Raw genomic sequence first — 24,081 nt, forward strand, 5'->3', positions numbered from 1 at the left:
CGTCTCTAAAATATTATCCTTTGTGAGTAAACCTGTGTACGCCACAATGAGATATTCCATTTTTCGAATCCTTCTGACAGAAATTAGTCTCAGAAACTAAGAAGGGTCAACCCAGACCAAAATATGTTTTTTCCAAATGTGGAAATAATAATTGCATCAACTTGATTGTGGTTTGTAACTTCAACACCAAGTTTTGAATTATGTTTCCAATTTTGTTCTTGTTCTAGAATTTATCTAAAATATATTTAAATAGAACTTAACTCTGAGCTAATTTCAAAGTTGAAAGATTGAATCGACATCAAAAGGAATAATTTAATAAACTTGTGAAAATTCAGCAGTTTTCCACAGTTTCAAATCAAATATGAGGAGTGACAAGCATCTTGTTCTGGAAAATTTGAAACGTTAAAAGGATAAAGTATTATCTAGTTTTTGTACGACAAAAACCTTCATGACACTTTATGTGAAATATCTAGGATTTTTATTTCTTTTATTTCTCTTTCTCGATCAGGATTTCCCAATTACTGAAAAAAAGATTTTAAAAGTAGATCTACCTGGATCTGTGTGCTTAACTAATGCTTTGTAGAAAATTAATTATTTTCTAAAAAGAAATTTAAAAGGAATATGACATCATGAAAAATGGTAAATTGAATGATATAAAACAGAAAATCCATAAAAAACAGAAATTGATAAATCGGTTTTTTAAATTATGCTTTATTTTTTGGCCTGCATAGATAGATAAACAAATAGACATTCATATGCATAGATTAGATAGATAGGTTGAAAAAATAAACAGATAAAGATAGATAGATAGATATATATATAGATATATAGATAGATAAAAAGATAGATATGAATAACTCAGCAATCTTTTATAGAGATATTCAGAAGATATTGGTATTATCTGTACCTTGATAACCCCACAATACCAGTTCTATATTTATATACAGGAATATCTATCAAAGAAGCGGAATGTATTGCCATCGACAGATGAATTAGAGATCGTCTTTCATCTTAAAAAATAGTTACCGGGATTTATTGCTAACTTAATAAAAGTATAATTATACAAAAAACAATCACAAAATATGGTCGGCCAAATTTTGGTCGTATAATTCCAAAAATATATATCTTTGTTGAAACTTAAGCGGGGCGTCGATGATTAGTTGGCCAGTTGATTAGTTGATTAGTTGATTAGTTGGCTAGTTGATTAGTTGATTAGATGGATATGATCCTGTTGGAGAAAATTAACAACGTCCATGCTAGATTGTCTTAGATCAGGCAGTTTGAAATGTTGAAACTTAAGCGGGGCCTCGATGATAAGGTGATTTGTTGGCTAGTTGATTAAATAATTAGTTGATTTGTTGATTAGGATCCTTAACTCGGAAACTTGAAAATAATCAGATCCACAGATATATTTCATACAGATTTAGTAAATGTTGATGAATAAAATAGTTTTGAATGGTAAATTATATAACTTACTATTTAGGTGTCAGGATAATATAGGAGTGATTAGGGATTCGAGGATTTAAAACATGAAAATAAAAACCCGGTTGTTTAAGTAAAATTGCTATGAAGAGTTATTGACCGATTTAAATATTCACTAATTGAATATATTTTCTGCCCCCCCCCCCCCCTCCTCCATTTTTAACATTTTTTTTATTTTCCGCCCCTCCTCCATTTTTAATATTTCTTTATTTTCTGCCCCTTCTCCATTTTTCACATTTCTTATTTTCAGCCCCTCCTCCATTTTTAATATTTCTTTATTTTCTGTTTCCCCTCCCCCGTTTTTAATATTTCTTTATTTTCTGTTCCCCCTCCTCCATTTTTATATTTCTTTAACTCCCCCCCCCCCCCCCCCACTCCTCCATTTTTAATATTTCTTTATTTTCTGTTCCCTTCCTTCTTTGATATTAATTATTTAAATTAGATTAGCAAAGTTCTACTAAACTAACCAAATCAAAATTCTTTTATATTAATCGAAATAAATTAGTATGATAATAAAAAAGTTTAGAATTTATATTTAATTGCAAATGCAATCAATTTCATATTTATGTCTGAGAAGTCTGAGAGAAGTTTGAATATGTTTAAATACTTTAATTAAATATATTTTATTTACTCTTGCAACTCTTGTTATATCTCAGTACGTTTTTTCATTCATTCAGTCAATTAATATATATGCTAGTCTAATCTGTAGAAATAGGGACAACAAAATCATAGTTTAAAAGAATCTTTTAAATCTTAAGGATAATAAGCAATCCAGAGACTGAAATATCGAAAGCAAACTTACAATGTAAATTATACCAAACTTAAAAATATGTTAATATACCAGTGTTGAACATTGATCATGTAAAACTAATGTTATCTTGTAACATTAAGAACGTTAAACCTTAAAACTGTTTTTAAAAAATAAATATTAAAATTGTAGAAAATCGGAGTTTCTGTCAAACACTCAATTATCATTTTTGATAAAAAAAATGTTAAATATATATTTTTTTTTTTTAACAATTATTACAGCTGACACAGTAAAAGTTTGTAAAGTGTATCATATATTTCATGATTTAACATAAATCTCGAATAAGTGTAATATTAACTGATAATATACCAGTGTATCTTACTGATAATTTAATCTATATAGGTTCATATGAGCAAAACCATATTAGCTGAAATTTTTTAGGGAACAGGGTTACCGTGGGGGTAACATAGGCTAAAAAAATAGAAATTACTTTTTTCAACATTCAAATTTTTTAAACTAGATTTTTTTCCTTCAAATTTAAAAAAAAAAGTTATTAAAATTCCACGGGCAACACCGGGCAATTCAGCTATTAGTTAATATAACTGATACTACAACTGGTAAATAGTTAATATAACTGAGAATATTAATTATTCAGATTTAACATATATACGTTCTTTGCCTTTCTCTTCTCTCTCTTCTTTCTCTTTCTAGAAATAAATAAAAAAGATTAAAAATAGTTTTCACCAATTAAAAAAATTCACCTTAGCGTGTTTTAGGTTTAAAAACTCCTGGATATCATATCCAAATAGTATGAAGTCAAGATAATAAAGATCAAGCAATTTTCCTAGATCCTGCGAACTTACATTTTCTAAATGGAACAAATCAAAGAAAATATTTGAAAAGAAAAGCAGATTTGGACTCAGAATTTGTGGAATGAAAATACAAAATTTGTGTTTTAGAGGTTAATTATATCGAGGACATTGTGTTTTAGAGGTTAATTATACCGAGTACATTGTGCTTTAGAGGTAAATCATATCGAGTGCATTGTGTTTTAGAGGTTAATCATATCGAGTACATTGTGTTTTAGAGGTTAATCATATCGAGTACATTGTGTTTTAGAGGTTAATCATATCGAGTACATTGTGTTTTAGAGGTTAATTATATCGAGTACATTGTGTTTTAGAGGTTAATCATATCGAGTACATTGTGTTTTAGAGGTTAATTATATCGAGTACATTGTGCTTTAGAGGTAAATCATATCGAGTACATTGTGTTTTAGAGGTTAATCATATCGAGTACATTTTGTTTTAGAGGTTAATTATATCGAGTACATTGTGTTTCAGAGGTAAATCATACCGAGTACATTTTGTTTTAGAGGTTAATTATATTAAGTACATTGTGTCTTAGAGGTTAATTATATCGAATACATTGTGTTTTAGAGGTTAATTATATCGAGTACATTGTATTTTAGAGGTTAATTATATCAAGTAAATTGTGTTTTAGAGGTTAATTATATCGAGTACATTGCGTTTTAGAGGTTAATTATATCGAGTACATTAAGTGAAATTCTGAGGAGAGAAAAAAAAATGTTGTCTTTTTGTTTTTCAAATATTTTTACATTCAGAACAAATTTATTCAAGGGGGAGGAATTTTTTGCCATGAGCTGGAAATGAAATATCGTAAGCTGCTCCTTCCCCCTGCTCCCCCCCTTCCACTGTTCTTCTACAAATTCCATGATTATTGACATATGTACTGGTTTAAAACAATAAGATGCGTTTACCGAGTAGTTGTGTGTAGTTGAGAGGGTTCCTTTTGATATTAGCAACAGTATTCATTTTATCAATCTCAGATACTTCTCCTACACCCAGCTGACGTAGCAAAATGTAAACAAACAAACATAAATTCGATTAATCGACATTTATAAGAAATCAATCAAAATGAAGGGGGACTGAAAAAGGAATAACGGGTCTTAGCCACAAACTCTGATTTTCTAATCCGGCTTTATCTTTGCAACCCAATGTAGTATGACTTTAGATATTTCAAACTGTGGATTCTGTTAGATGAAATAATCTGAGTTTGAAATATCAAAGATTTACACCATCAGGTTGCAAAAATATAGAGATTAGAAAATTTGAGTTAGAGGCAAAGGCTCAATTCCTTTCGTTGGTGAGGTTGCGAAGATATAGGGATTAAAAAATTAGATTTTGGGCACAGTTCCTTTGCAGTTTTATGATTTCAAAAAATTTAGATTCTGAAGTAGTTTTGAGAAAAAGTTTTCTTGATTAAAATTATTGTTTTCCCCAAACAGGTGTACTTGTTTTTAATTATGTACAATACTAGACCAAGTCAATGTATGGCCGGGATAGAAACTCGAATTTGTCCGAGCGAAGATTGATAATTATTAATATTTCGAATAAAACCTGTTTAAGTACTGCTGCTGAGTCCGTTGAGAAGGATTCCATTTTGAGAATATAATCAAATTCATAAACACAAGGATTACAGATCATCCAGTTAGGTCGCCAATGCCTAAGGGTCGAAAAATCGAGTAAAAATCCACGAAAACGCATATGACTTGAAATTATATTTCATGCAAGGGATTTCATATTTAAACACACGACGAAACGCCTTCTAAACAGTGGCAGATATTGATATTTAAACTATGAACTATTTCCACAGTAAATATACCCTTTTTGGTATAACCTTGTGTAGTTATTTTTTTTTAAATGCCAAAACTTTTTAAAACGGAATTGAGTTTTTTCCACAAACTAAAATCTTCTGATTCCAATATCTTTGCAATCTTTTGATGCAAAGATACAAAGATTTAGAGATTAGAAAATCAAACTTTGTGGCAAAAACTCAACTCCTTTACATTTTTTATGTTTGCCAAACGCTAATTCAAAGAAAAGAGTCACAAAAAATAATAAAAAGAAATGTGAACGTAACATCGTTGGACTCTCCATTTAGAGAGATTGATCAGATTCAAATTATTGATCAGATAGAGGTTTAAAGGGTACTATAATGTGAATCAGTCATCCCCCTAAGTACATAAAGAGCCACTTGAAATTAAAACAGTCCAGTCTCTTAAGTTAGGTGCGATAACTCAGTCATTTAATACAATAACTTTGCTGTATGATACAATAACTTTGTTGTATAATACACTAACTTTGTTGTATGATACAATAACTTTGTTGTATAATACAATAAATTTGTTGTATAATACAATAACTTTGTTGTCTGATACAATAACTTTGTTGTATAATACAATAACTTTGTTGTATAATACAATAACTTTGCTGTATGATACAATAACTTTGTTGTATTATACAACAACTTTGTTGTATAATACAACAACTTTGTTGTATAATACAATAACTTTGTTGTATAATACAATAACTTTGTTGTATAATACAATAACTTTGTTGTATAATACAACAACTTTGTTGTATAATACAATAACTTTGATGTATGATACAACAACTTTGTTGTATGATACAATAACTTTGCTGTATCATAGAACAACTTTGTTGTATATTACAATAACTTTGCTGTATAATGCCATAAATTTGTTGTATAATACAATAACTATGCTGTATAATACAATAACTTTGCTGTATAATACAATACATTTGCGGTATGATACAATAACTTTGCTTTCTTTTACAATAAATTTGTTGTATAATATAATAAATATGTTGTATAATACATACAATAGCTTTGTTGTATAATACAATAACTTTGCTGTATGATACAACAATTTTGTTGTATAATACAATAACTTTGCTGTATGATACAACAACTTTGTTGTATAATACAATAACTTTGCTGTATGATACAACAACTTTGTTGTATAATACAATAACTTTGATGTATGATACAACAAATTTGTTGTATAATACAATAACTTTGCTGTATAATAGAACAACTTTGTTGTATATTACAATAACTTTGCTGTATAATACAATAACTTTGCTGTATAATACAATACATTTGCGGTATGATACAATAACTTTGCTTTCTTATACAATAAATTTGTTGTATAATACAATAAATATGTTGTATAATACAATAACTTTGCTGTATGATACAACAACTTTGTTGTATAATACAATAACTTTGTTGTATGATACAACAACTTTGTTGTATTATACAATAACTTTGATGTATGATAGAACAACTTTGTTGTATATTACAATAACTTGCTGTATAATGCCATAAATTTGTTGTATAATACAATAACTATGCTGTTTAATACAATACATTTGCTGTATGAAACAACAACTTTGCTGTATGATACAATAACTTTGTTGTATAATACAATAACTTTGTTGTATAATACAATAACTTTGCTGTATGATACAATAACTTTGTTGTATAATACAATAACTTTGCTGTATAATACAATACATTTGCGGTATGATACAATAACTTTGTTGTATAGTTCAAAAACTATGCTGTATATTGCAATAAATTTGTTGTATAATACAATAACCTTGCTGTGTCATACAATAAATTTGCTGTATAATACAAAAACTTTGCTGTATGATACAATAGTTTTGTTGCATAGTACAGTAATTTAGTTGTATACTATAATAACATTTTTGCATAATACAATATGTTAACGTTTGTTATGGAAACGTGTTGGGCCCGAATGAAGATATACAGTTTACCTGTTAAAACGACCTTTAAAGTTCACAACTTTCTTAATAAAGTCAGAAAACTTTGGTTTCTTCCTCATATCATTCACTCCATACATTCTTATTCTGAATATTAAAGTCACAAATAATAATTGGAAACTAGTAAACTGAAATGTCATTATTAGAAAATGTTCTTTCCAAGCCGGGTGAGTAAAAAAGTGTGATTTGTGTTATCTCAATATATATATATAATATATATCTCATATATTAGATATGTTTTAGATTTTTTTCATTTTCTTGTTAAAATCCTCTAAACTTTAGTAAGACAATAATGCGATAATTCAAAAATTTCATGAAGGTCTGGTTGACCATTATTTTTACATTTTTTTAATTTCAATATTTAATGTGTAATGGACACCATGAACATAGTATGATATTAGCAGAATTCCTTTTATCAATTAGATATCTATATAAACAGAGGTTGAAACTTTATGAAGAATAGCGCTTGATCTAGATATCTACAGCGGCAACTTTTGAATTTGATGAAAAAGTTCTTGATCCCTTAATTTTAGTTGATCCCAGCCGGGTTTCCGATCACAGGATATCAAACAGGAATTGATTGATTCAGAAAATAAAAGTTTTGAACTCTGTTGTTTGTTAAAAGCTCACCTTCTTCCCAATATTTTATCCTTGAATGCTGAATATAATCTATCAAATGGATGCCGGGCTGCTATAATGCCTAGACAAAACAAAAAATTAAAATTAATTGGAAAGGAAATGATAAAAAATTTGTTGAATACCCCCAAAACTTCATGAGGAATTAAACAGCATTAATAAATTTCAAGATTGGAAGCATTTTATTTTACGGAACAAATTTTAATCGGTTCAAATATATTAAATTCATTCTCTTATTACAATTAACAAGAAAAAACAGAATTTTGGCAAAAAAAAGATTAATATGATCATATTTTATAAACTGTAATATTCAGAACGTACATTGATAATATGACAACTCTGAAATAGAAAGACTCAAGTTATGAATTTAAATAGTCTAATGAACTATTTGAACATGAGACACAGTTATTGAGTAGTGTAAACAGACCCATTTCACTTTATTAGTGCTTTAATAATTGTCTAGTAAAACAACTTGTCTCGGTACAGTATATATATTTCTAAAATGTCGTCTTCCTATCAATGTATGGCCCAACAAATAAGTACGGTGGGAAACCGGAAACAGTGGAAGCCTTGTCTTCATCTATCTTTCTTATTATCAAAGGAATTGAGTCTTTGCCACAAACTCTGATTTTCAAATCTCTATATCTTTGCAACCCAATGCCGTAGACCTTAGATATTTCAAATTATGAATTCTGTTAGATAAATAATCTAAGATATAGGGATAGGAAAATCAGTGTTTGTGGCAAAGACTAAATTCCTTTCTTCAAGGATCTTGTTATTTGTAATTATAATTACATCAGTTGCCAGCATTTTAAAATCAATAAATAATCCTTAGCCACATTTTTTGGATAGAAATAGAGAATATAAAAAATTGTTATAAAATAAATTCTTCTTACTTTTATATTTTCTGGTTTGATTGGATCGAAGGGAGAGTACAACACTGGTTTTCCCAGACCGAGATATTAATTTCTTTTCAATCTTTTTCATCTAAATATTTTTTTCTATTTACTTTGTCACTATAGTTTCAGTAGAAGTAAATATTTCCATTTAGTGTATAGCGCCGATATAAGGATTCATCTCTAATTGGATAATGAGATAAATAGAAAGATAGATGTTACCGCTATGCAATTTATATTGGTTCAGAATAGACACCAAACACATGACTGAACCCTGATTGGATCAGGCACTAAAGGACTGGGCATACAAGAGTGTTGTTTATAATTAAAAAAAATCTTTTCAAAGTTTTTTTTTGCAAGTGACTCTCATTCATTGAGTTGCATGTCCGATTCACAACGGTACCATTATAAGCTTTTTAAAATCCATCTTCTTCTCTTTAAAATGTATTGTTTTAAACTGTGGTTTCTCTATACAGATAATGGAAAAGAAGGGGCGCGAAGCAACCCTAAATTGTATAGTACAAAATACAGTAGAAAAAATTTCTTTCAATTTATAAAACCTTTGAAACTAAATAACGTAGACAATTACAAACTCAAATTTTCTAATGCCTATATCTTTGCAACCTAACAATATAAACCTTTGATATGTCAAACTTAGATTATTTGATCCAACAGAATTCAAAGCTTGAAATATCTAAGGCCTTAGGTTGGGAAGAAATAGGTATGGGAAAATCTGATTTTGTTGCAAAGACTCAATTCCTTTCTTACCGTGTTATGAAGCGACTTTGTGTTCATAGGATCAGTTTTATAAAGCTGGAGAAATATTTTAGACCACGTGGTTGTACCAATCTATGTAAAACCATATAATTTTATAAATACGCCGTAAGAGATGTGATTAATAAATTAATTCATATTTACATTTCAGCATTTATTTGAATCATAGAAAACTTTACAGAAACTTTAACTCTACATCCCCCCACTAGCCATTCCAATACAATCCAATCTATTAAATAGTCTCTCGGGAAACGTCTTTATTCATTCTCTTGATTTTTTGAAAAGTCTGAAACTTTCAATTTGATTGAGTTTTTCCGAAGAACTGTTTTCAAATCTAATTTTCTACTCTCGAACATTTATAAAATGAATTTGTAAAAACTACGATAAAAAATTCTCTGAAAAGGAAAAAAGAATAGAAATATGAAAAATATTACCTTCGGAGTTCTGCACCATGCAATTCTGAAAAATAGTTAAAATGAAGATAGGAACAAAAAAAATTCTATGAACTGGTGACTTACTTTCACTTAACCCTTTATTTCTAAAGGAATTGAGTCTTCGCCACAAACTCAAATTTTCTAATCCCTATATCTATGCAACCTGACTTTTAAATTTTATATAGCAGAATACATGGTTTGAAATATCTAAGGCCTTCGACATTGACCGGGTTGCAAAGATATGGGGATTAGAAAATGAGGATTTGTGGTACAGACTCAATTCCTTTAGAAATTAAGAAATTAAGTCACCAGTTCAGATGCGATCCACAACGGTACCCTTTAAACTTTTTTTGTGTGCGACAAATAGAATGTATATTCGTTTTTATATTAAAATTATTTTAATTTTGAAAAGTTTCTTCTGCAAAATCTGCGAAAATCCTCAATCCGCTTATCCATGAATCTCTAAAAATTTAGTTTCAGTTGAAATTACATCTACATTCTACAGTACCTTTCTTGGCTGATATTATGCATTAAAACTGACTAAAGTTTTGACTTGAACCACAATTTCTTATTATGATTTTATTAGATGAGATAAACCTTGTAAACTTAAAGTTATACAATCTTAAATAAGAAATTCACTCATCAATCATTGAAGGTTAACCCCTGTACTTTTCCCGGTGAAAACAAGGGGTAATTTGAAGATTCTATAATTTAAATAAATTGGTATTTATTTGTTTTCAATTGGATATTTTTTTGTATAAATAAAACAAAGTAATGATAAAGTATACAGCCCTGGTCCTGTTGGTTGATAGATAGTAATGATTTAATTAGCATTTCTTACATCATACATCACACCTACCCCCTACCCCCCTCTTCTTCTGCTCAGATCATCCCTTAATCCCGCTCCTAAACCTTCATACATCCCCCTCCTGGCTAGATTACCCCCCTGATCCTTTTAACAGGTTAGAACTCTGTTCAAAACAACTGTTTAGTAATAAGTGATGAGATAACAAGATTTTATGGACTTCAAGTGACCCTTCGGCCATTTGCAATCCACTGTATTAAGTTTGTCGGCACTCAATTTCTAGCTATAAATGTTAAAGTTTAATGGATACCGTTGTAGATCGGACATAGAGCTAGAGTCGCTTTAAATTACATTTACAGTCCCTTTAAAGTAACCTACCTTTTCTCCGGATATAATGTGAACATGTGGGTCTGCGCATTTGTAGAATTTACGAGAGCTGCCATTTTATTTGTTATCTGTCCTGACGTAACCTTACAGCATAATAAGCAATATTATGAACAGAGTTTAAAATCGAAAACTTGAAGTTAATTTCAAAATGTTAAAGAAATTGAGTCTTTGCCACAAACTCTGATTTTCTAATTCTTTTATCTTTGGAACCCAATGTCCGAAACTTTCAAACTTATATTATTTATTTAACAAAAGTCATAGCTTGAAATGTCAAATGTTTACGACATTGGAATCCAAAGATATAGGGATAAGAAAATCAGAGTTTGTGAAAAAGACTCAATTCCTTTCTGTTCCAAGGATTTTCATAAAAATTTTTCTTTTTAAAATGGTGGATATTTATCTTCAGTTAATAATCATTTATGATTCAAATAAACAGCTAAAATTTATCAGTACTCAGTAGCCTATTCAAGGGGGGGGGGGGGAGCAGTAAATCTCTGACCCACTTATCTAAACATAGTATAAAGTCCTTGATCTGGGACTACAATGAACTTCAAAGAATGGGACTGCTGTGTCAAGGGAAAAAAGAAGTAACTAAAGACAATAGGTCCTGATGCACTGAAACTCGCCTAAACATAAATTATCGATTGCAACTGTTCCTTAGCGCACTGCTCCTGTAGATGTTGTTTTCTCATAGCGTTTTCTTCCAGAAACTGTTCAACATCAACGTCTTTAATTCCTACCTTATCACGCTCTAATTCGTCTAGACCTTCATTCTCTTCCTTTACTTTCTCTAGTTTGTCCTTTTCCTCTTTTCTATCCGTCCCCTCCTCCTGAGTAATTATAGTAATACATGCAGGAATTATATCAATATAATGAAGACGACTTTTTTATTAAGTTTTAATTGTTAACCAGCTTTTTTCTAATTACAAGTTTTCAAGTAATTAAAGAAAAGCTTGTTTCATTGACAACTTCTGTCTGTTTCCATGTTTTGTTAATCCATGCTGTTTATAAGCTTGATATAAATCAAAACTGAAATCGAAAGTCGCCTTCATAATATTGATATAACGCCTACCACCGTACTATCTGAAAATTGATGATTTTAAGTTGTGCTCTATAAAAATTTACTTGCAGATTTTATAACAGAAAAACGAAAAAAAAATTTACATCATCGACCCCACTTTTAAGATTTAAACAGGTTAAGTACAAGCCATTGGGGGAAGATTTCTCTACAGAACTCAAACATATAATATGTTCTTGAGTAATGAAATTAATCAATGTAAAGCGGGATGATTGTCGTTTCTGCTTTGCTTCTCGAAATTTGTAATTGTTCTATCAATGAGCTCTTATAAATCAGTTATAACAATATATATATTTAACGGTCTTTATGTTTGAATACAGTGCGAAGAAGACATTCAGTCCACTTTATATATATTATCGCTGTAATTCAATCATCAAGTATAACCTGATTAAGACCAGTGTCTGTTCCTATCAGGTTTGTAGAGCTTGAGGAGCCCAGCACAGTGGATGAAATGATAGAATAAGAGGATGTGGTTGAATATAATGAGGAGGAGAATGAACTTGATGGAGGACCTGGTGGCAAGATTTCTTCAAAATGTTTGACATCTTTTTCATTTTTATTCTGTATCTTATTTTTTCCTGGTTCAGTTTCATTCAAATCCTGTTCATCTTGCTCAGTAGTTTTATTTCCATTCTGCTCTGCTACATTTTTACTCTGTTTAGCTATATTTCCACTTAGTTCAATCATATTCCCACTCTGTTCAGCTTTATTTCCACTCTGTTCAGCTTTATATCCACTCTGTTCAACTATATTTTCATCCTGTTCAGTTGTATTTCCATCTTGTTCTTCTACATTACCACTCTGTACAGCTACATTTCCACCTGGTTCAACCATATTCCCACTATGTTCAACTTTATTCCCACTCTGTTCAGTTTCATTCTCACTTTGTTCAGCTACATTCCCACTCAGTTCAGCCATTCTCCCACTCTGTTCATTTACATGCGTACTCTGTATCTCATGTTGTGCACTTTTTTCAGCCAAATAATATCCCCTCTGTTCAGCTTTATTTCCACTCTTTTCAGGTATAATGATACTTTGTTCAACCTGTTGATCTATACTAATACTCTGTTGATCTATACTAATACTCTGTTGATCTATACTAATACTCTGTTGATCTATACTAATACTAAGTTCGGCCTTTACAGTATTAGTTTCTATATGAAGAGTAGGAAACAACTATTAGGATCTAAACTGAAAAGTTTAACATAAAATTGTTCATTCAAAAATGTTGTTTGTTTTCTAATTGCAATTTTAACTTTTAGTTTTTGCTCTTCAAGTCCACATTTTTCCTCCTTCTCAAAATAAAACTTCTTTTCGCAAAATTTTCTGTTTAAATGCTTAGATTATCTAAACAATAAAGGTCAAATGAATCCCATACAATATGTTGGCCTGATCAATTCAGTTGTTTTAACGTTTACTGGATACAAACAGACAAGCATAGTATATAAATAGATCAAGTCCCGATAAACTTTGGCATGGAGAGGTTGGCTAGGTATGGTAGTTGAGGTGAGAGTGCAGTATTATTAAGATTTTGTTTAGAATTTATTTGATACAATTTATGTTTATGTTTATGTTAGGATTATTTTCAGGACTCCTGGCGGAGTATATAAGAAAATTTCCGATTGTTGTCATGATATTCATATGGTTGCATATATCACATTAATATACAGAGTAATTTATATTCAATAATTACGNATAATAATAATAATAATAATAATAATAATAATAATAATAATAATAATAATAATAATAATAATAATAATAATAATAATAATAATAATAATAATAATAATAAAAATAATAATAATAACAGCAAAAGTAATGATAAGAACAATAATTTCTGAATATCCTTTTCCTTACAGCAATGCTACTTTTTAAAAGTACATAGAAAACGCTCGTACATAACAATACTCCAAATATCACAGTGTACTGCAACAAAATTATGGTTTAAAATTATTTTTAAAAATCATGTGAGAACATATGTAAGATACCTTTATTCTATATCTTGTCATAACCTTCCTCTGAAAATCTAAAATAATACGAAACATAAAAATTTGAATTTTTTTTATTCCTAAAATACAGAATTGAAAATTCAAATCCCCCCCCCCCATCCACTCTTGCTTCCTGTTTTTCTAAGAATATTCCCCAAGGTAGTGGAGGTATAGTGGGGGAAATGTGAAAATATCAATTTTGAAATAATTTCGTAGAACACGAAAGAAGAAAAAGTTAAAGTTGAGATCAGAAGACGAACACAGTGAGATATATAAATTCATATCTACTCTCATATACAAAATATGATGGATATTTGAACTGTTCTGGTAAATGTAAATAATTAATCCATCTTTTGCCGATTTACAGATTAATTTAATTCCTCATCAAAGTTCCGATCTCACAAGTCAGAACTTTTGAGATGTAATTAATTTAATCATTCTTAGATATCTTGCATGGATACCCTTTAATGAGGAATCAAGCATTGATCCTCAAATTAAAAAGTGGATTTGATATGGATATTAAGCGTTCAAGATTAACTAAACTCCACAAAAAAAGTTGCGATCTTTGTTTCAATATTACAAAATGAAGGAAAATCTGAGTCTAAAACTAAAGAACGAAAAGTTCCAATGAAATGTTAAGTTTCAGCTTAAATGCTACTTCTGAATTTTAAATATTTACCTCGCCAAAATCAACGAGTTAAAATGTAAACCCAGGGTTAAAATCTTGAATCCCGCATTTGCATGTAAACCCGAAAAACGGTTGTAACTTGGATCATGTTTTGTTTTCGGTTACATAAATAATTTAAAATTTAAAAACAGCTGATAAACGATGGTCATGTATTATCTCTCTGTAATATGTTTTCTCTAAATGGTTCAGAATTTTCCCGGGAAATTCAAATTTCCCTTCAGGGTTAAATTGAGAAAGTTTAATATTTAAGTAGCAACTCATTATTTTACAGAACTTTTATGCTATAACTTTAATTTCGCGCATTCTTTAGTTTTGGACTCTTATTAGTCGCTTATGAAAAGAATCTAAAATGCAAGATACGACTATATTGCATAACTCACATAATGATATAATTTGAATCTAGTCTTATAGTCACCAAAATATATAATTTTAACACTAATTTTACCGATAAAGCAAGAATTTTTCTTGGTGGTATGAATGAAAAGTATTAGTGAAATCCCATACTAACGTTTTGTATTTAATAGTTGTTATTTAAAGAAATTATTTATTAAATTGTTTAAGAAGTATTTTAATTTCTGTTATTAGACCTGTCAAAACATTAAAGAGTTTAAATTATATTGCTAGATCACCTTTAAACAATCAAAACTAGATATCTATAACGGTTCTTTGAAAAATCACGATGCAATCGTCGCAATTTAGACGAGTTTTTGTAATTGAATAGCCATTTATTTCAAAAAATGAGTTTTTAATTAAAAGAAAATTTTCAGTTTTGTGCTTGAGAGTGAAATATTAACTGGTTTAATTAGTGCTCAGACAATTAAAATTCTATGTTATGGCTTCAGTTACGCTTATAATCGTAATAATGATGGATTAACCGAACTGTTAACCCGAGATTAACTAATTGATACACGTAAAAGTTTTAATATATTCACAGTTTAGCATATATTATATACTCAAGGGGTTCTCTAGTTTATTGAATGAATAGTTTCTAAGGTTTCAACTTAATAATTAGGTTTTTACAAGTGTCACTTTAGTACAGATGGTCATTAGGCTTCATATATATATTTTACAGGAATATTCATAGTTTACAAAAAATGGGGTATACAGGGGTATACAGGGGCATACAGGAGTATACAGGGGTATACAGGGGTATACAGGAGCATACAGGGGGATACAGGTTTTGGTATACAGAGGTATACAGGAGTATACAGAAGTATACAGGGGTATACAGTAGTATGCAGGAGTATACAGAGGTAAAGTGAGGGTATACAGGAGTATACAGGGGTATAAAGGGGTATACAGGGGTATACAGGGGTATACAGGGGTATACAGGAGTATACAGGGGTATAAAGAGGTATACAGAGATATACGGGAGTGTTTAAGGTAGGTCAGGGTCGGAATTCTGTATTATATAAAAATATAATTCCTCGGTTTCCCCCTGTTAAATGTGTGCTCTAGAGAGTTTAACCTGTAAAATTGTAAAAGATGATGTTTTCAAGAAATTCAACAGATAGATCACAGAACAGGAAGCGAAGGAAATAAAATATTAAAAGGGTGAGGACAAGATGGGATAAGATGGCGGGGATGAAATGACGGGGATAAGATGGCGGGGACAAGATAGGAAAGGTGACAAGGATAAAATGGCGTGGATAAGATGGCGGGGATAAGTTGGCGAGGATATGATGACGGAACAAGATGGTGGGGATATGATAGCGGGACAGGATGGGAAGAATAAGATGGTCGGAATAAGATGGCGTGGATAAGATGGAGGAAGGAGATGATGGGGAAAAGATGGCGGGGATAAGGCGGCCGTGATAAGATGGCTGGGATAGGTTGACAGGGATAAGATGACAGGTATAAGATGGCGGGGATCAGATGGTGGGGATCAGATGATGGGGATAAGATGGCGAGGATAAGATGGCGGGATAAGATGGCGGGGACAAGATGGGAAAGTTAACAGGGATAAGATGACGGGATAAATGGCGGGGATTAGATGGCGGGGATAAGATGGAGGGGATAAGATGGCGGAGATAAGATGGTGGGACAGATGGTGGGGACAAAATTGAGGGTATAAGATGGGAAGGATAAGATGGCGGGGATAAGATGGTGGGGATAAGGCGGCCGTGATAAGATGGCCGCGATAAGTTGACAGGGATAAGGTGACGGGATAAGATGGCGGGGATTAGATGGCGGGGATCAGATGAAGGGGATAAGACAGCAAGGAAAAGAGGGGTAGGATTGGGTATGGGAGGGATGACAGGGATAAGATGGCGGGGATAAGATGGCGGGATAAGGCGGCTGTGATAAGATGGAAGGGATAAGTTGACAGGGGTAAAATGGCGGGGATAAGATGACAGAGATAACATGGCGGGGATTAGATGGCGGGGATCAGATAACGGGGATAAGACAGCAGGCAAAACAGGGGTAGGATAGGGGATAGGAGGGATGACAGGAATAAGTTGGCGGGGATAAGACAGCAGGGAAAAGCGGGGTAGGATAAGGGATGGGAGGAAGGTAGTAGGGGGCAAGGGTAGGGTTGGGGGATGCTTCAATGACAAGTTCAGGTTTCACTCCATATAAATAGTCAAGCGCTTATCTTACAGGATTATTCCTCTGTATAGTGTATAGTGTATATCTAAACCAGTATAAGGGGGTGGGGGGAGGATAAGAAATAACAGATAAAATATTAACTGAGAACCAAAGATTATTTAAAAAATATGTTAGGGGAAGAAAGAAAGATAGTTAGTGAAGTTTTGGAAGTTAGGGAAAAAGGAAGAAAATTACGCCTTAACTTTAAGAAAATACAGGAAAGCGAAATACAAAAAAGCTCGGTTGAGGATCAGGAAAGGTTGAACTAGGATGAGAATTAGGAAAGGTTGAACTAGGATGAGAATTAGGAAAGGTTGAACTAGGATGAGTATTAGGAAAGGTTGAACTAGGATGAGGATTAGGAAAGGTTGAACTAGGATAAGGATTAGGAAAGGTTGAACTAGGAGAAGTTGAAAAATGTATACTCTGGCAAAAGATAAAGGTTTAAACCTACGTTATCGAATGAATTAATTTGTCTCCAAAATTAAGTTGAATTTTTTTTATTTTTAGAAATTTCATTTAATTTTTCTTCTGAAGTTTATGAAATCCGACCCTTGTATCCCTTGACTGGTCTGATCTCCCATGATATCGTTGTAGTTATCATCAAATATGTTTATTTCATCCTCTAAACCTGTAAAACCTGTAAATATGCTGTCAGGTAACCGATCATTTTAAAAAAGGACAGTTTTTCACATGAAAATAATGAGTAGGATAAGACTGGTAAAAAGGATGACAATGATGATAAGGATAAGAAAGATAAGAAGGATAACAATGATGATAAGAATGAGAAGGATAAGACTGGTAAAAAGGATGACAATGATGATAAGAATGAGAAGGATAAGAATAAGAAAGTTAAGAAGGATAACAATGATGATAAGAAGGAGAAGGATAAGAGTGGTAAAAAGGATGACAATGATGATAAGAATGAGGAGGAGAAGGAGAATAAAGATAAGAAGAATAACAATGATGATAAGAATGAGAAGGATAAGAAAGATAAGTAGGATGACAATGATGATATGAATGAGAAAGATAAGAAGGATAAGAAGGATGACAATGATGATACGAATGAGGAGGATAAGGATAAGAAAGATAAGAAGAATGCCAATGATGATAAGAATGAGAAGGATAAGAAAGATAAGAAGAATGCAAATGATGATGAGAATGAAAAGGATAAGAAGGATAAGAAGAATGACAATGATGATAAGAATGAAAAGGATAAGACGGATAAGAAGAATGCCAATGATGATAAGAATGAGAAGGATAAGAAAGATAAGAAGGATAACAATGATGATAAGAATGAAAAGGATAAGAAGGATAAGAAGAATGACAATGATGATAAGAAAGATAAGAAGGATAACATTGATGATATGATTGAGAAAGATAAGAAGGATAAGAAGGATGAAATGATGATACGAATGAGAAGGATAAGAAGACTAATAAGTTGAGAGGTTAATGATTATTTTTAATCAAAAGGACCATTCTTAGCTTGTGTTTTTTTTCGAATTGTTTTAATAAAATATGTCTCCATTTCAATCGTGAAATTTACTTTGCTAGAAAACCCCGTGTACACCGTACACCCCTTGCAATAGAGGATAGTTTATAAATATACATGTCCTAACAATATAAAGGGTTACCCGAGACCATTGTACAGAATTTATACTGTCTGTTTCCTGATATTAACGATTCCCTGCAAATGTAAACGTGTTTTTTTTTTCGTCTAATCATTGAATAAGTGATGAAGAGATTATATTAAAGGCAACAGACTTAACTTAACCTTAATCGTCAAATTGGAAGAGTTTCAGGTCGTCTTTACAGGCTCGAGTTATATGGGTAACCCTGTAGAATACTTTATCATAAAAATACCTGCCCTAACCATACTTTGAAGATATTTTCCTGTATCCAGTCTTCTATTCAGATATTCATCTTTTTCCCAGCTTATTAAACAGTAACAAGAATGACGATTAGGAAAGGTTGAACTAGGATAAGGATTAGGAAAGGTTGAACTAGGATGAGGGTTAGGAAAGGTTGAACTAGGATGAGGATAAGGAAAGGTTGAACTAGGATGAGGATAAGGAAAGGTTGAACTAGGATGAGGATAAGGAAAGGTTGAACAATAATGACGATTAGGAAAGGTTGAACTAGGATAAGGATTAGGAAAGGTTGAACTAAGATGAGGATTAGGAAAGGTTGAACTTGGTTGAGGATTAGGAAAGGCTGAACTTGGTTGAGGATTAGGAAAGGTTGAACTAGGATAAGGATTAGGAAAGGTTGAACTTGGATAAGGATCCGGAAAGGTTAAACTAGGATGAGGATAAGGAAAGGTTGAACTAGGATGAGGATAAGGAAAAGGTTGAACTTGGTTAAGGATTAGGAAAGGTTGAACTAGGACAAGGATCAAGAAAGGTTGAACTAGGATAAGGATTAGAAATGGTTGAACTAGAATGAGGACTAGGAAAGGTTGAACTTGGGAACTAGGATAAGGATCAGGAAAGGTTAATCTAGGATAAGGATAAGGAAAGGTTAAACTAGGATGAGGATAAGGAAAGGTTGAACTATGAGGATAAGGAAATGTTGAACTAGGATGAGGATAAGGAAAGGTTGAACTAGGATGAGGATCAGGAAAGGTTGAACTAGGACAAAGATCAGGAAAGGTTGAACTAGGATGAGGATCAGGAAAGGTTGAACTAGGACAAGGATCAGGAAAGGTTGAACTAGGATAAGGATCAGGAAAGGTTGAACTAGGATAAGGATCAGGAAAGGTTGAACTAGGATAAGGATCAGGAAAGGTTGAACTAGGATTAGGATCAGGAAAGGTTGAACTAGGACAAGGATTAGGAAAGGTTAAACTAGGATAAGGATTAAGAAAGGTTGAACTAGGATAAGGATTAAGAAAGGTTGAACTAGGATAAGGATTAGGAAAGGTTGAACTAGTATTAGGATCAGGAAATGTTGAACTAGGATGAGGATAAGGAAAGGTTGAACTAGGATAAGGATCAGAAAGGTTGAACTAGGATGAGGATAAGGAAAGGTTGAACTAGGATGAGGATCAAGAAAGTTTGAACTAGGATAAGGATCAGGAAAGGTTGAACTAGGACAAGGATCAGGAAAGGTTGACCTAGGATGAGAATTGAGAAAGTAAATCCTAAAAGCATGACAGAGTACTTAGAAATATCCATATATCATATTTAGCACACGAGGACTCAGGAGTCAGGACTTTACGGATATAAAATCTATGTATAAAGTAGTGATCTCTGTTTCTTTGTATGTCCGATCAAAACTCGTGAACCCTTTCGCCGATTTGTTTAAAAAGTTAGATTGGGGAACTCGGTAGACCCACGGGAATGTTTTTAGCTTGGTTTAAAAATTCAGACCAAAGCAGAAATATTGATCTTTATCAGTTGCGATGTAAAAGGGATTCGCTGATTATGAAGTAGCACAGGCTTTAGTAGTAACAAGATAGAAAAACAAAAAGATTATTAAATATTGTGAATCAGGTATGGAACTTTTTAATCGGATGGTCTTTTGACAGTCCAATTTTACAATGTTGGATTTATTTGATTATAGTTTCTTTTATCAAATAATTTGATTGTGCACGCACGCAATTTGTTTTATCTGGTTTGCAATGAAATAAATATAATTTAAAATGGAAGGGTTCCATTTTCTTAGTCACTATTACTTTTATAGATCAGTATACAGTGGTAGGCGATTATATCAATACAATAAAGACGACTTTTGCTTTAAATTTTGATTCAATTCAAGCTATTAAACAGCATGAATACACATAAACATCAAAGTCAAGAGAAGCTATCCATTAAAAAAGCTTCTTTTTGACTACTTGTAAACTTTATATTTGAAAAAAGCTTGAAAACAACGTTCATGTTACTTCTGTTCTATGGCATTTCCGTCCTACAATACCTCAGACCTACGACAGCTGTAGGTCGGATGTTCATTCTATTTTGTTAATCCGACCTACGCAGGAACTGAAGATATAGTCAGTACTCAGTATATAGTTGACAGTGCAGCTACCATAAGGATCGATGTTCCGGTTGCACACGTAGGTCGGATACACAACTTGAATAGGTCGGATGCACAAGGTTAGGCTAAGACAATTTCTGACAGGCTAGGGGGCCGAGCGCTGCGGCCACATTTATCAAAATGACCAAGTGATAGACAAAATGTGAGGTTAGGATAGGTTAAGACAATTTCTGGGCCGAGCGCTGCAGCCACATTATCAAAATGACCAAGCGATAGACAATATGTGGGGTTAGGTTAGGCTAGGACAGGCTAGGGGGTCGAGCACTGCAGCCACAATTATCAAAATGACTAATTGTGATAGACAGGCTAAGGGGCCGAGCCCTGCAGCCAGATTTATCAAACGACCAAGTGATAGACAATATGTGGGGTTAGGTTAGATTCAGACAATTTCTGGACTGAGCGCTGTGGCTAGGGCAGGTTGGGGGCCGAGCACTGCGGCCACATTTATCGAATAACAAAGTTATAGCCGTTATATGTGGTTATGTTAGGTTAAGACATTTATCGTGCGTCCGACCTACAGAATTGAGTGCAACCAACTTAAGAAAGCTGTGCAACCGACCTACAGTAGGTCGGATACACTATTTTTTTGTGCATCCGCCCTAACAAAGTTGTGCACCCGACCTACAAAAGTTGTGCATACGACCTACAAAAGTTGTGCATCCGATTTCTAAAGTTTTGCCTCCGCCCTACTAAAGTTGTGCACCCGACCTACTAAAGTTGTGCATCCGACCAACGAAAGTTGTGCATCCGACCTAATAAGGTTGTGCATCCGACCTACTAAATTTGTGCATCCGACCTACTAATGTTGCTCATCCGACGTACAGAAGAGTGCAACCAGCTTCAGAAAGCTGTGCAAATGAGCTGTACAGTAGGTTGGATACACTAACTTTTTTTAAATGAAGTATGTATGCGACCTACAGTACATCGGACCAACAACAGCTTGAAGCAGGTGAAAAACCACGTCTAGGTAGGTCCGAAGTATCGTAGGACTGATGTAACGTTGGGCGGATGTAATACAATCAAAACTTATATTAAAAAGTCGTCTTCATTGTATTGATATAATCGTCTACCACCCGTATTTTAAAAATTATCAAAACATATCGGATTTTGTTTAAAATTGAGTTTAAAGAGTGATTTAAAATATTATTTTTCTGGGATAATAGTTAATACTTACATTTAAGCATATGATTTTTCACAAAATTTACATTTTAGCAAATATATATTTATCATTTGACCTGAAAATAAATTCAAATAAGAATTTATTTTAACAATATTCAGCTTAAAATATAATATTTTGCAGTGTTTAACAATGTTTCAAAGTTGAGAATATATGTAGTTAGGCAACTAGGTGTCAAATGTTAAAAATCTCAATGAAAACTGAATATTCACGTAAATTATCAGCAAGGGGTAGGAAAAAATGAACAGGTTGTAGAAGGGGGGGGGGGTATCACAGAAGAAGAAATGATCTAACACTCATATCTTCTCTCTCCTTAACTATTTTGAGAAAAGGGCTATGCACAATTTTTTAGGGGATAAATTTTCAAACCCCCCCCCCATATACTGGGGATATCGCCCCCCCAGGTTTTGTGTACAATATCCAGACTACATTGCAGCATTCGTATAGAATAAAAACTAAATTCCATAATCAAAGCTATAACTTCTGAAATTCAGTCTGTCTGTATAAATGATTAGAATATATGGCAACTGTCCGTTTCTATTCATACTTTAATAAGATTTGGAAGAGTGAGGGTGGGGGTGAGCTGGGTGTCCCTAAAAAATCGGATTTGTTTTTAAAATTATATCAACACCATTTATTGAAAAATTACCGAATGATTGAATGCAGTGCAAAAAAAACTCTATTCGACCAAAAGCAACTAAGATATGTTATTTTCACTGAGATTGATGCTTTTGGTTAAAAACAAAAATATTTTAATATCAATTCAGAGGCTTTTAGAGGATCCATTTTACCTAAAAAGTATTGAGTAAAACACGATTTCGGGACACCATTTTCTTTTCTTATAATTTTCTGTTTTGTCGAAAAGGCAGATTCACATGTTTTCAAATATTTCCACATTTAACGCATAGATTCAAGTATATAAAGAACTTGAGTACAAAGAAAGAGTGTGGCTGGAATGTGAAAGCCCTTTCCCGCCCTTTTCTTCTTTTTCTTGTATAAATTGTGTGTATTGTGTATTGGTAGTTAAATTATGTGTCTGTGATTGTATGTATGGGGAGGAGCAATGCCCCTATTGTGTGAGCTACTGGAGTAAGATTGGATGGGATCTTGAAAACATGAAATGCGTTTAGAAAGTGAGACATAGATATTCTGAGGAAGAATTTACTAAAATAAACATATGTAGTTTTGGAACTATAGTAAAGTTAAATTTTTATATGAAAGTGAATTAGTACTTTTCTATGAATTATATAAACGAACTATGTCAGTTTTCACCTTTTCTCCATCATTAGCACATATATCATTGATTTTTGTCTTCATGTATATTTAAATCAGTAACTTTAAACTTATGGAGGGAAACCAAACAGAAATAAACATTTACTAGGCTACTTCTATTTCAACTTTTAATTGTTGCTCAATCTTTCAGCATTTCAAAGCGTTATTTATTTCAAGAATTTAGTTGAAATGTAAAAAAAAGTACTTCTAACGAATGTTTTTAGATTTCTTGTGGTTTTTACTCTTTTTCTTTTGCCCCCTAGAACCTCTATGGTTAGTATAATGAAGAGAAATGATGGGTGTGGTGAATTCTAATATTTCTCTTCAATCCAAACTTTTTCTTTAAATTAGGAAATTGGTTTTATGACGTTCTGTAAGTCATAGAGATGGATTAAGACTAGATCTAGGGATGAAAT

General features: G+C 32.2%; 1 protein-coding gene across 4 annotated transcripts; it reads right to left on the reverse strand.

The window, feature by feature from the left end:
• Positions 1-469: 469 nt before the first annotated feature.
• LOC111712665 (carbohydrate sulfotransferase 12) lies at positions 470-19,118 on the reverse strand. Of its 4 annotated transcripts, none has more exons than XM_023487346.1 (14): positions 19,045-19,118; positions 17,744-17,821; positions 12,298-13,028; positions 11,492-11,665; positions 10,827-10,918; positions 9,644-9,668; positions 9,204-9,284; positions 8,436-8,526; positions 7,534-7,603; positions 6,898-6,990; positions 4,651-4,756; positions 4,011-4,098; positions 2,992-3,098; positions 470-521 (listed from the first exon to the last, which is right to left on the reverse strand). In XM_023487346.1, the coding sequence occupies exons 1-14, from the start codon at positions 19,055-19,057 to the stop codon at positions 519-521; spliced, it is 1,752 nt and encodes a 583-aa protein (XP_023343114.1). In that variant the 5' UTR covers positions 19,058-19,118; the 3' UTR covers positions 470-518. The 4 variants fall into 4 exon arrangements, with proteins under 4 accessions (XP_023343114.1, XP_023343115.1, XP_023343112.1 ...); XM_023487344.1 differs by lacking the exon at positions 470-521 and adding an exon at positions 2,517-2,937; XM_023487345.1 differs by lacking the exon at positions 470-521 and adding an exon at positions 2,517-2,937 and having other exon boundaries at positions 17,744-17,812; positions 19,045-19,103.
• Positions 19,119-24,081: the final 4,963 nt, after the last annotated feature.

The sequence above is a fragment of the Eurytemora carolleeae genome, unplaced genomic scaffold (assembly GCF_000591075.1).
Source record: "Eurytemora carolleeae unplaced genomic scaffold, Eaff_2.0 scaffold1115, whole genome shotgun sequence".
Taxonomy (NCBI): domain Eukaryota; kingdom Metazoa; phylum Arthropoda; class Copepoda; order Calanoida; family Temoridae; genus Eurytemora; species Eurytemora carolleeae.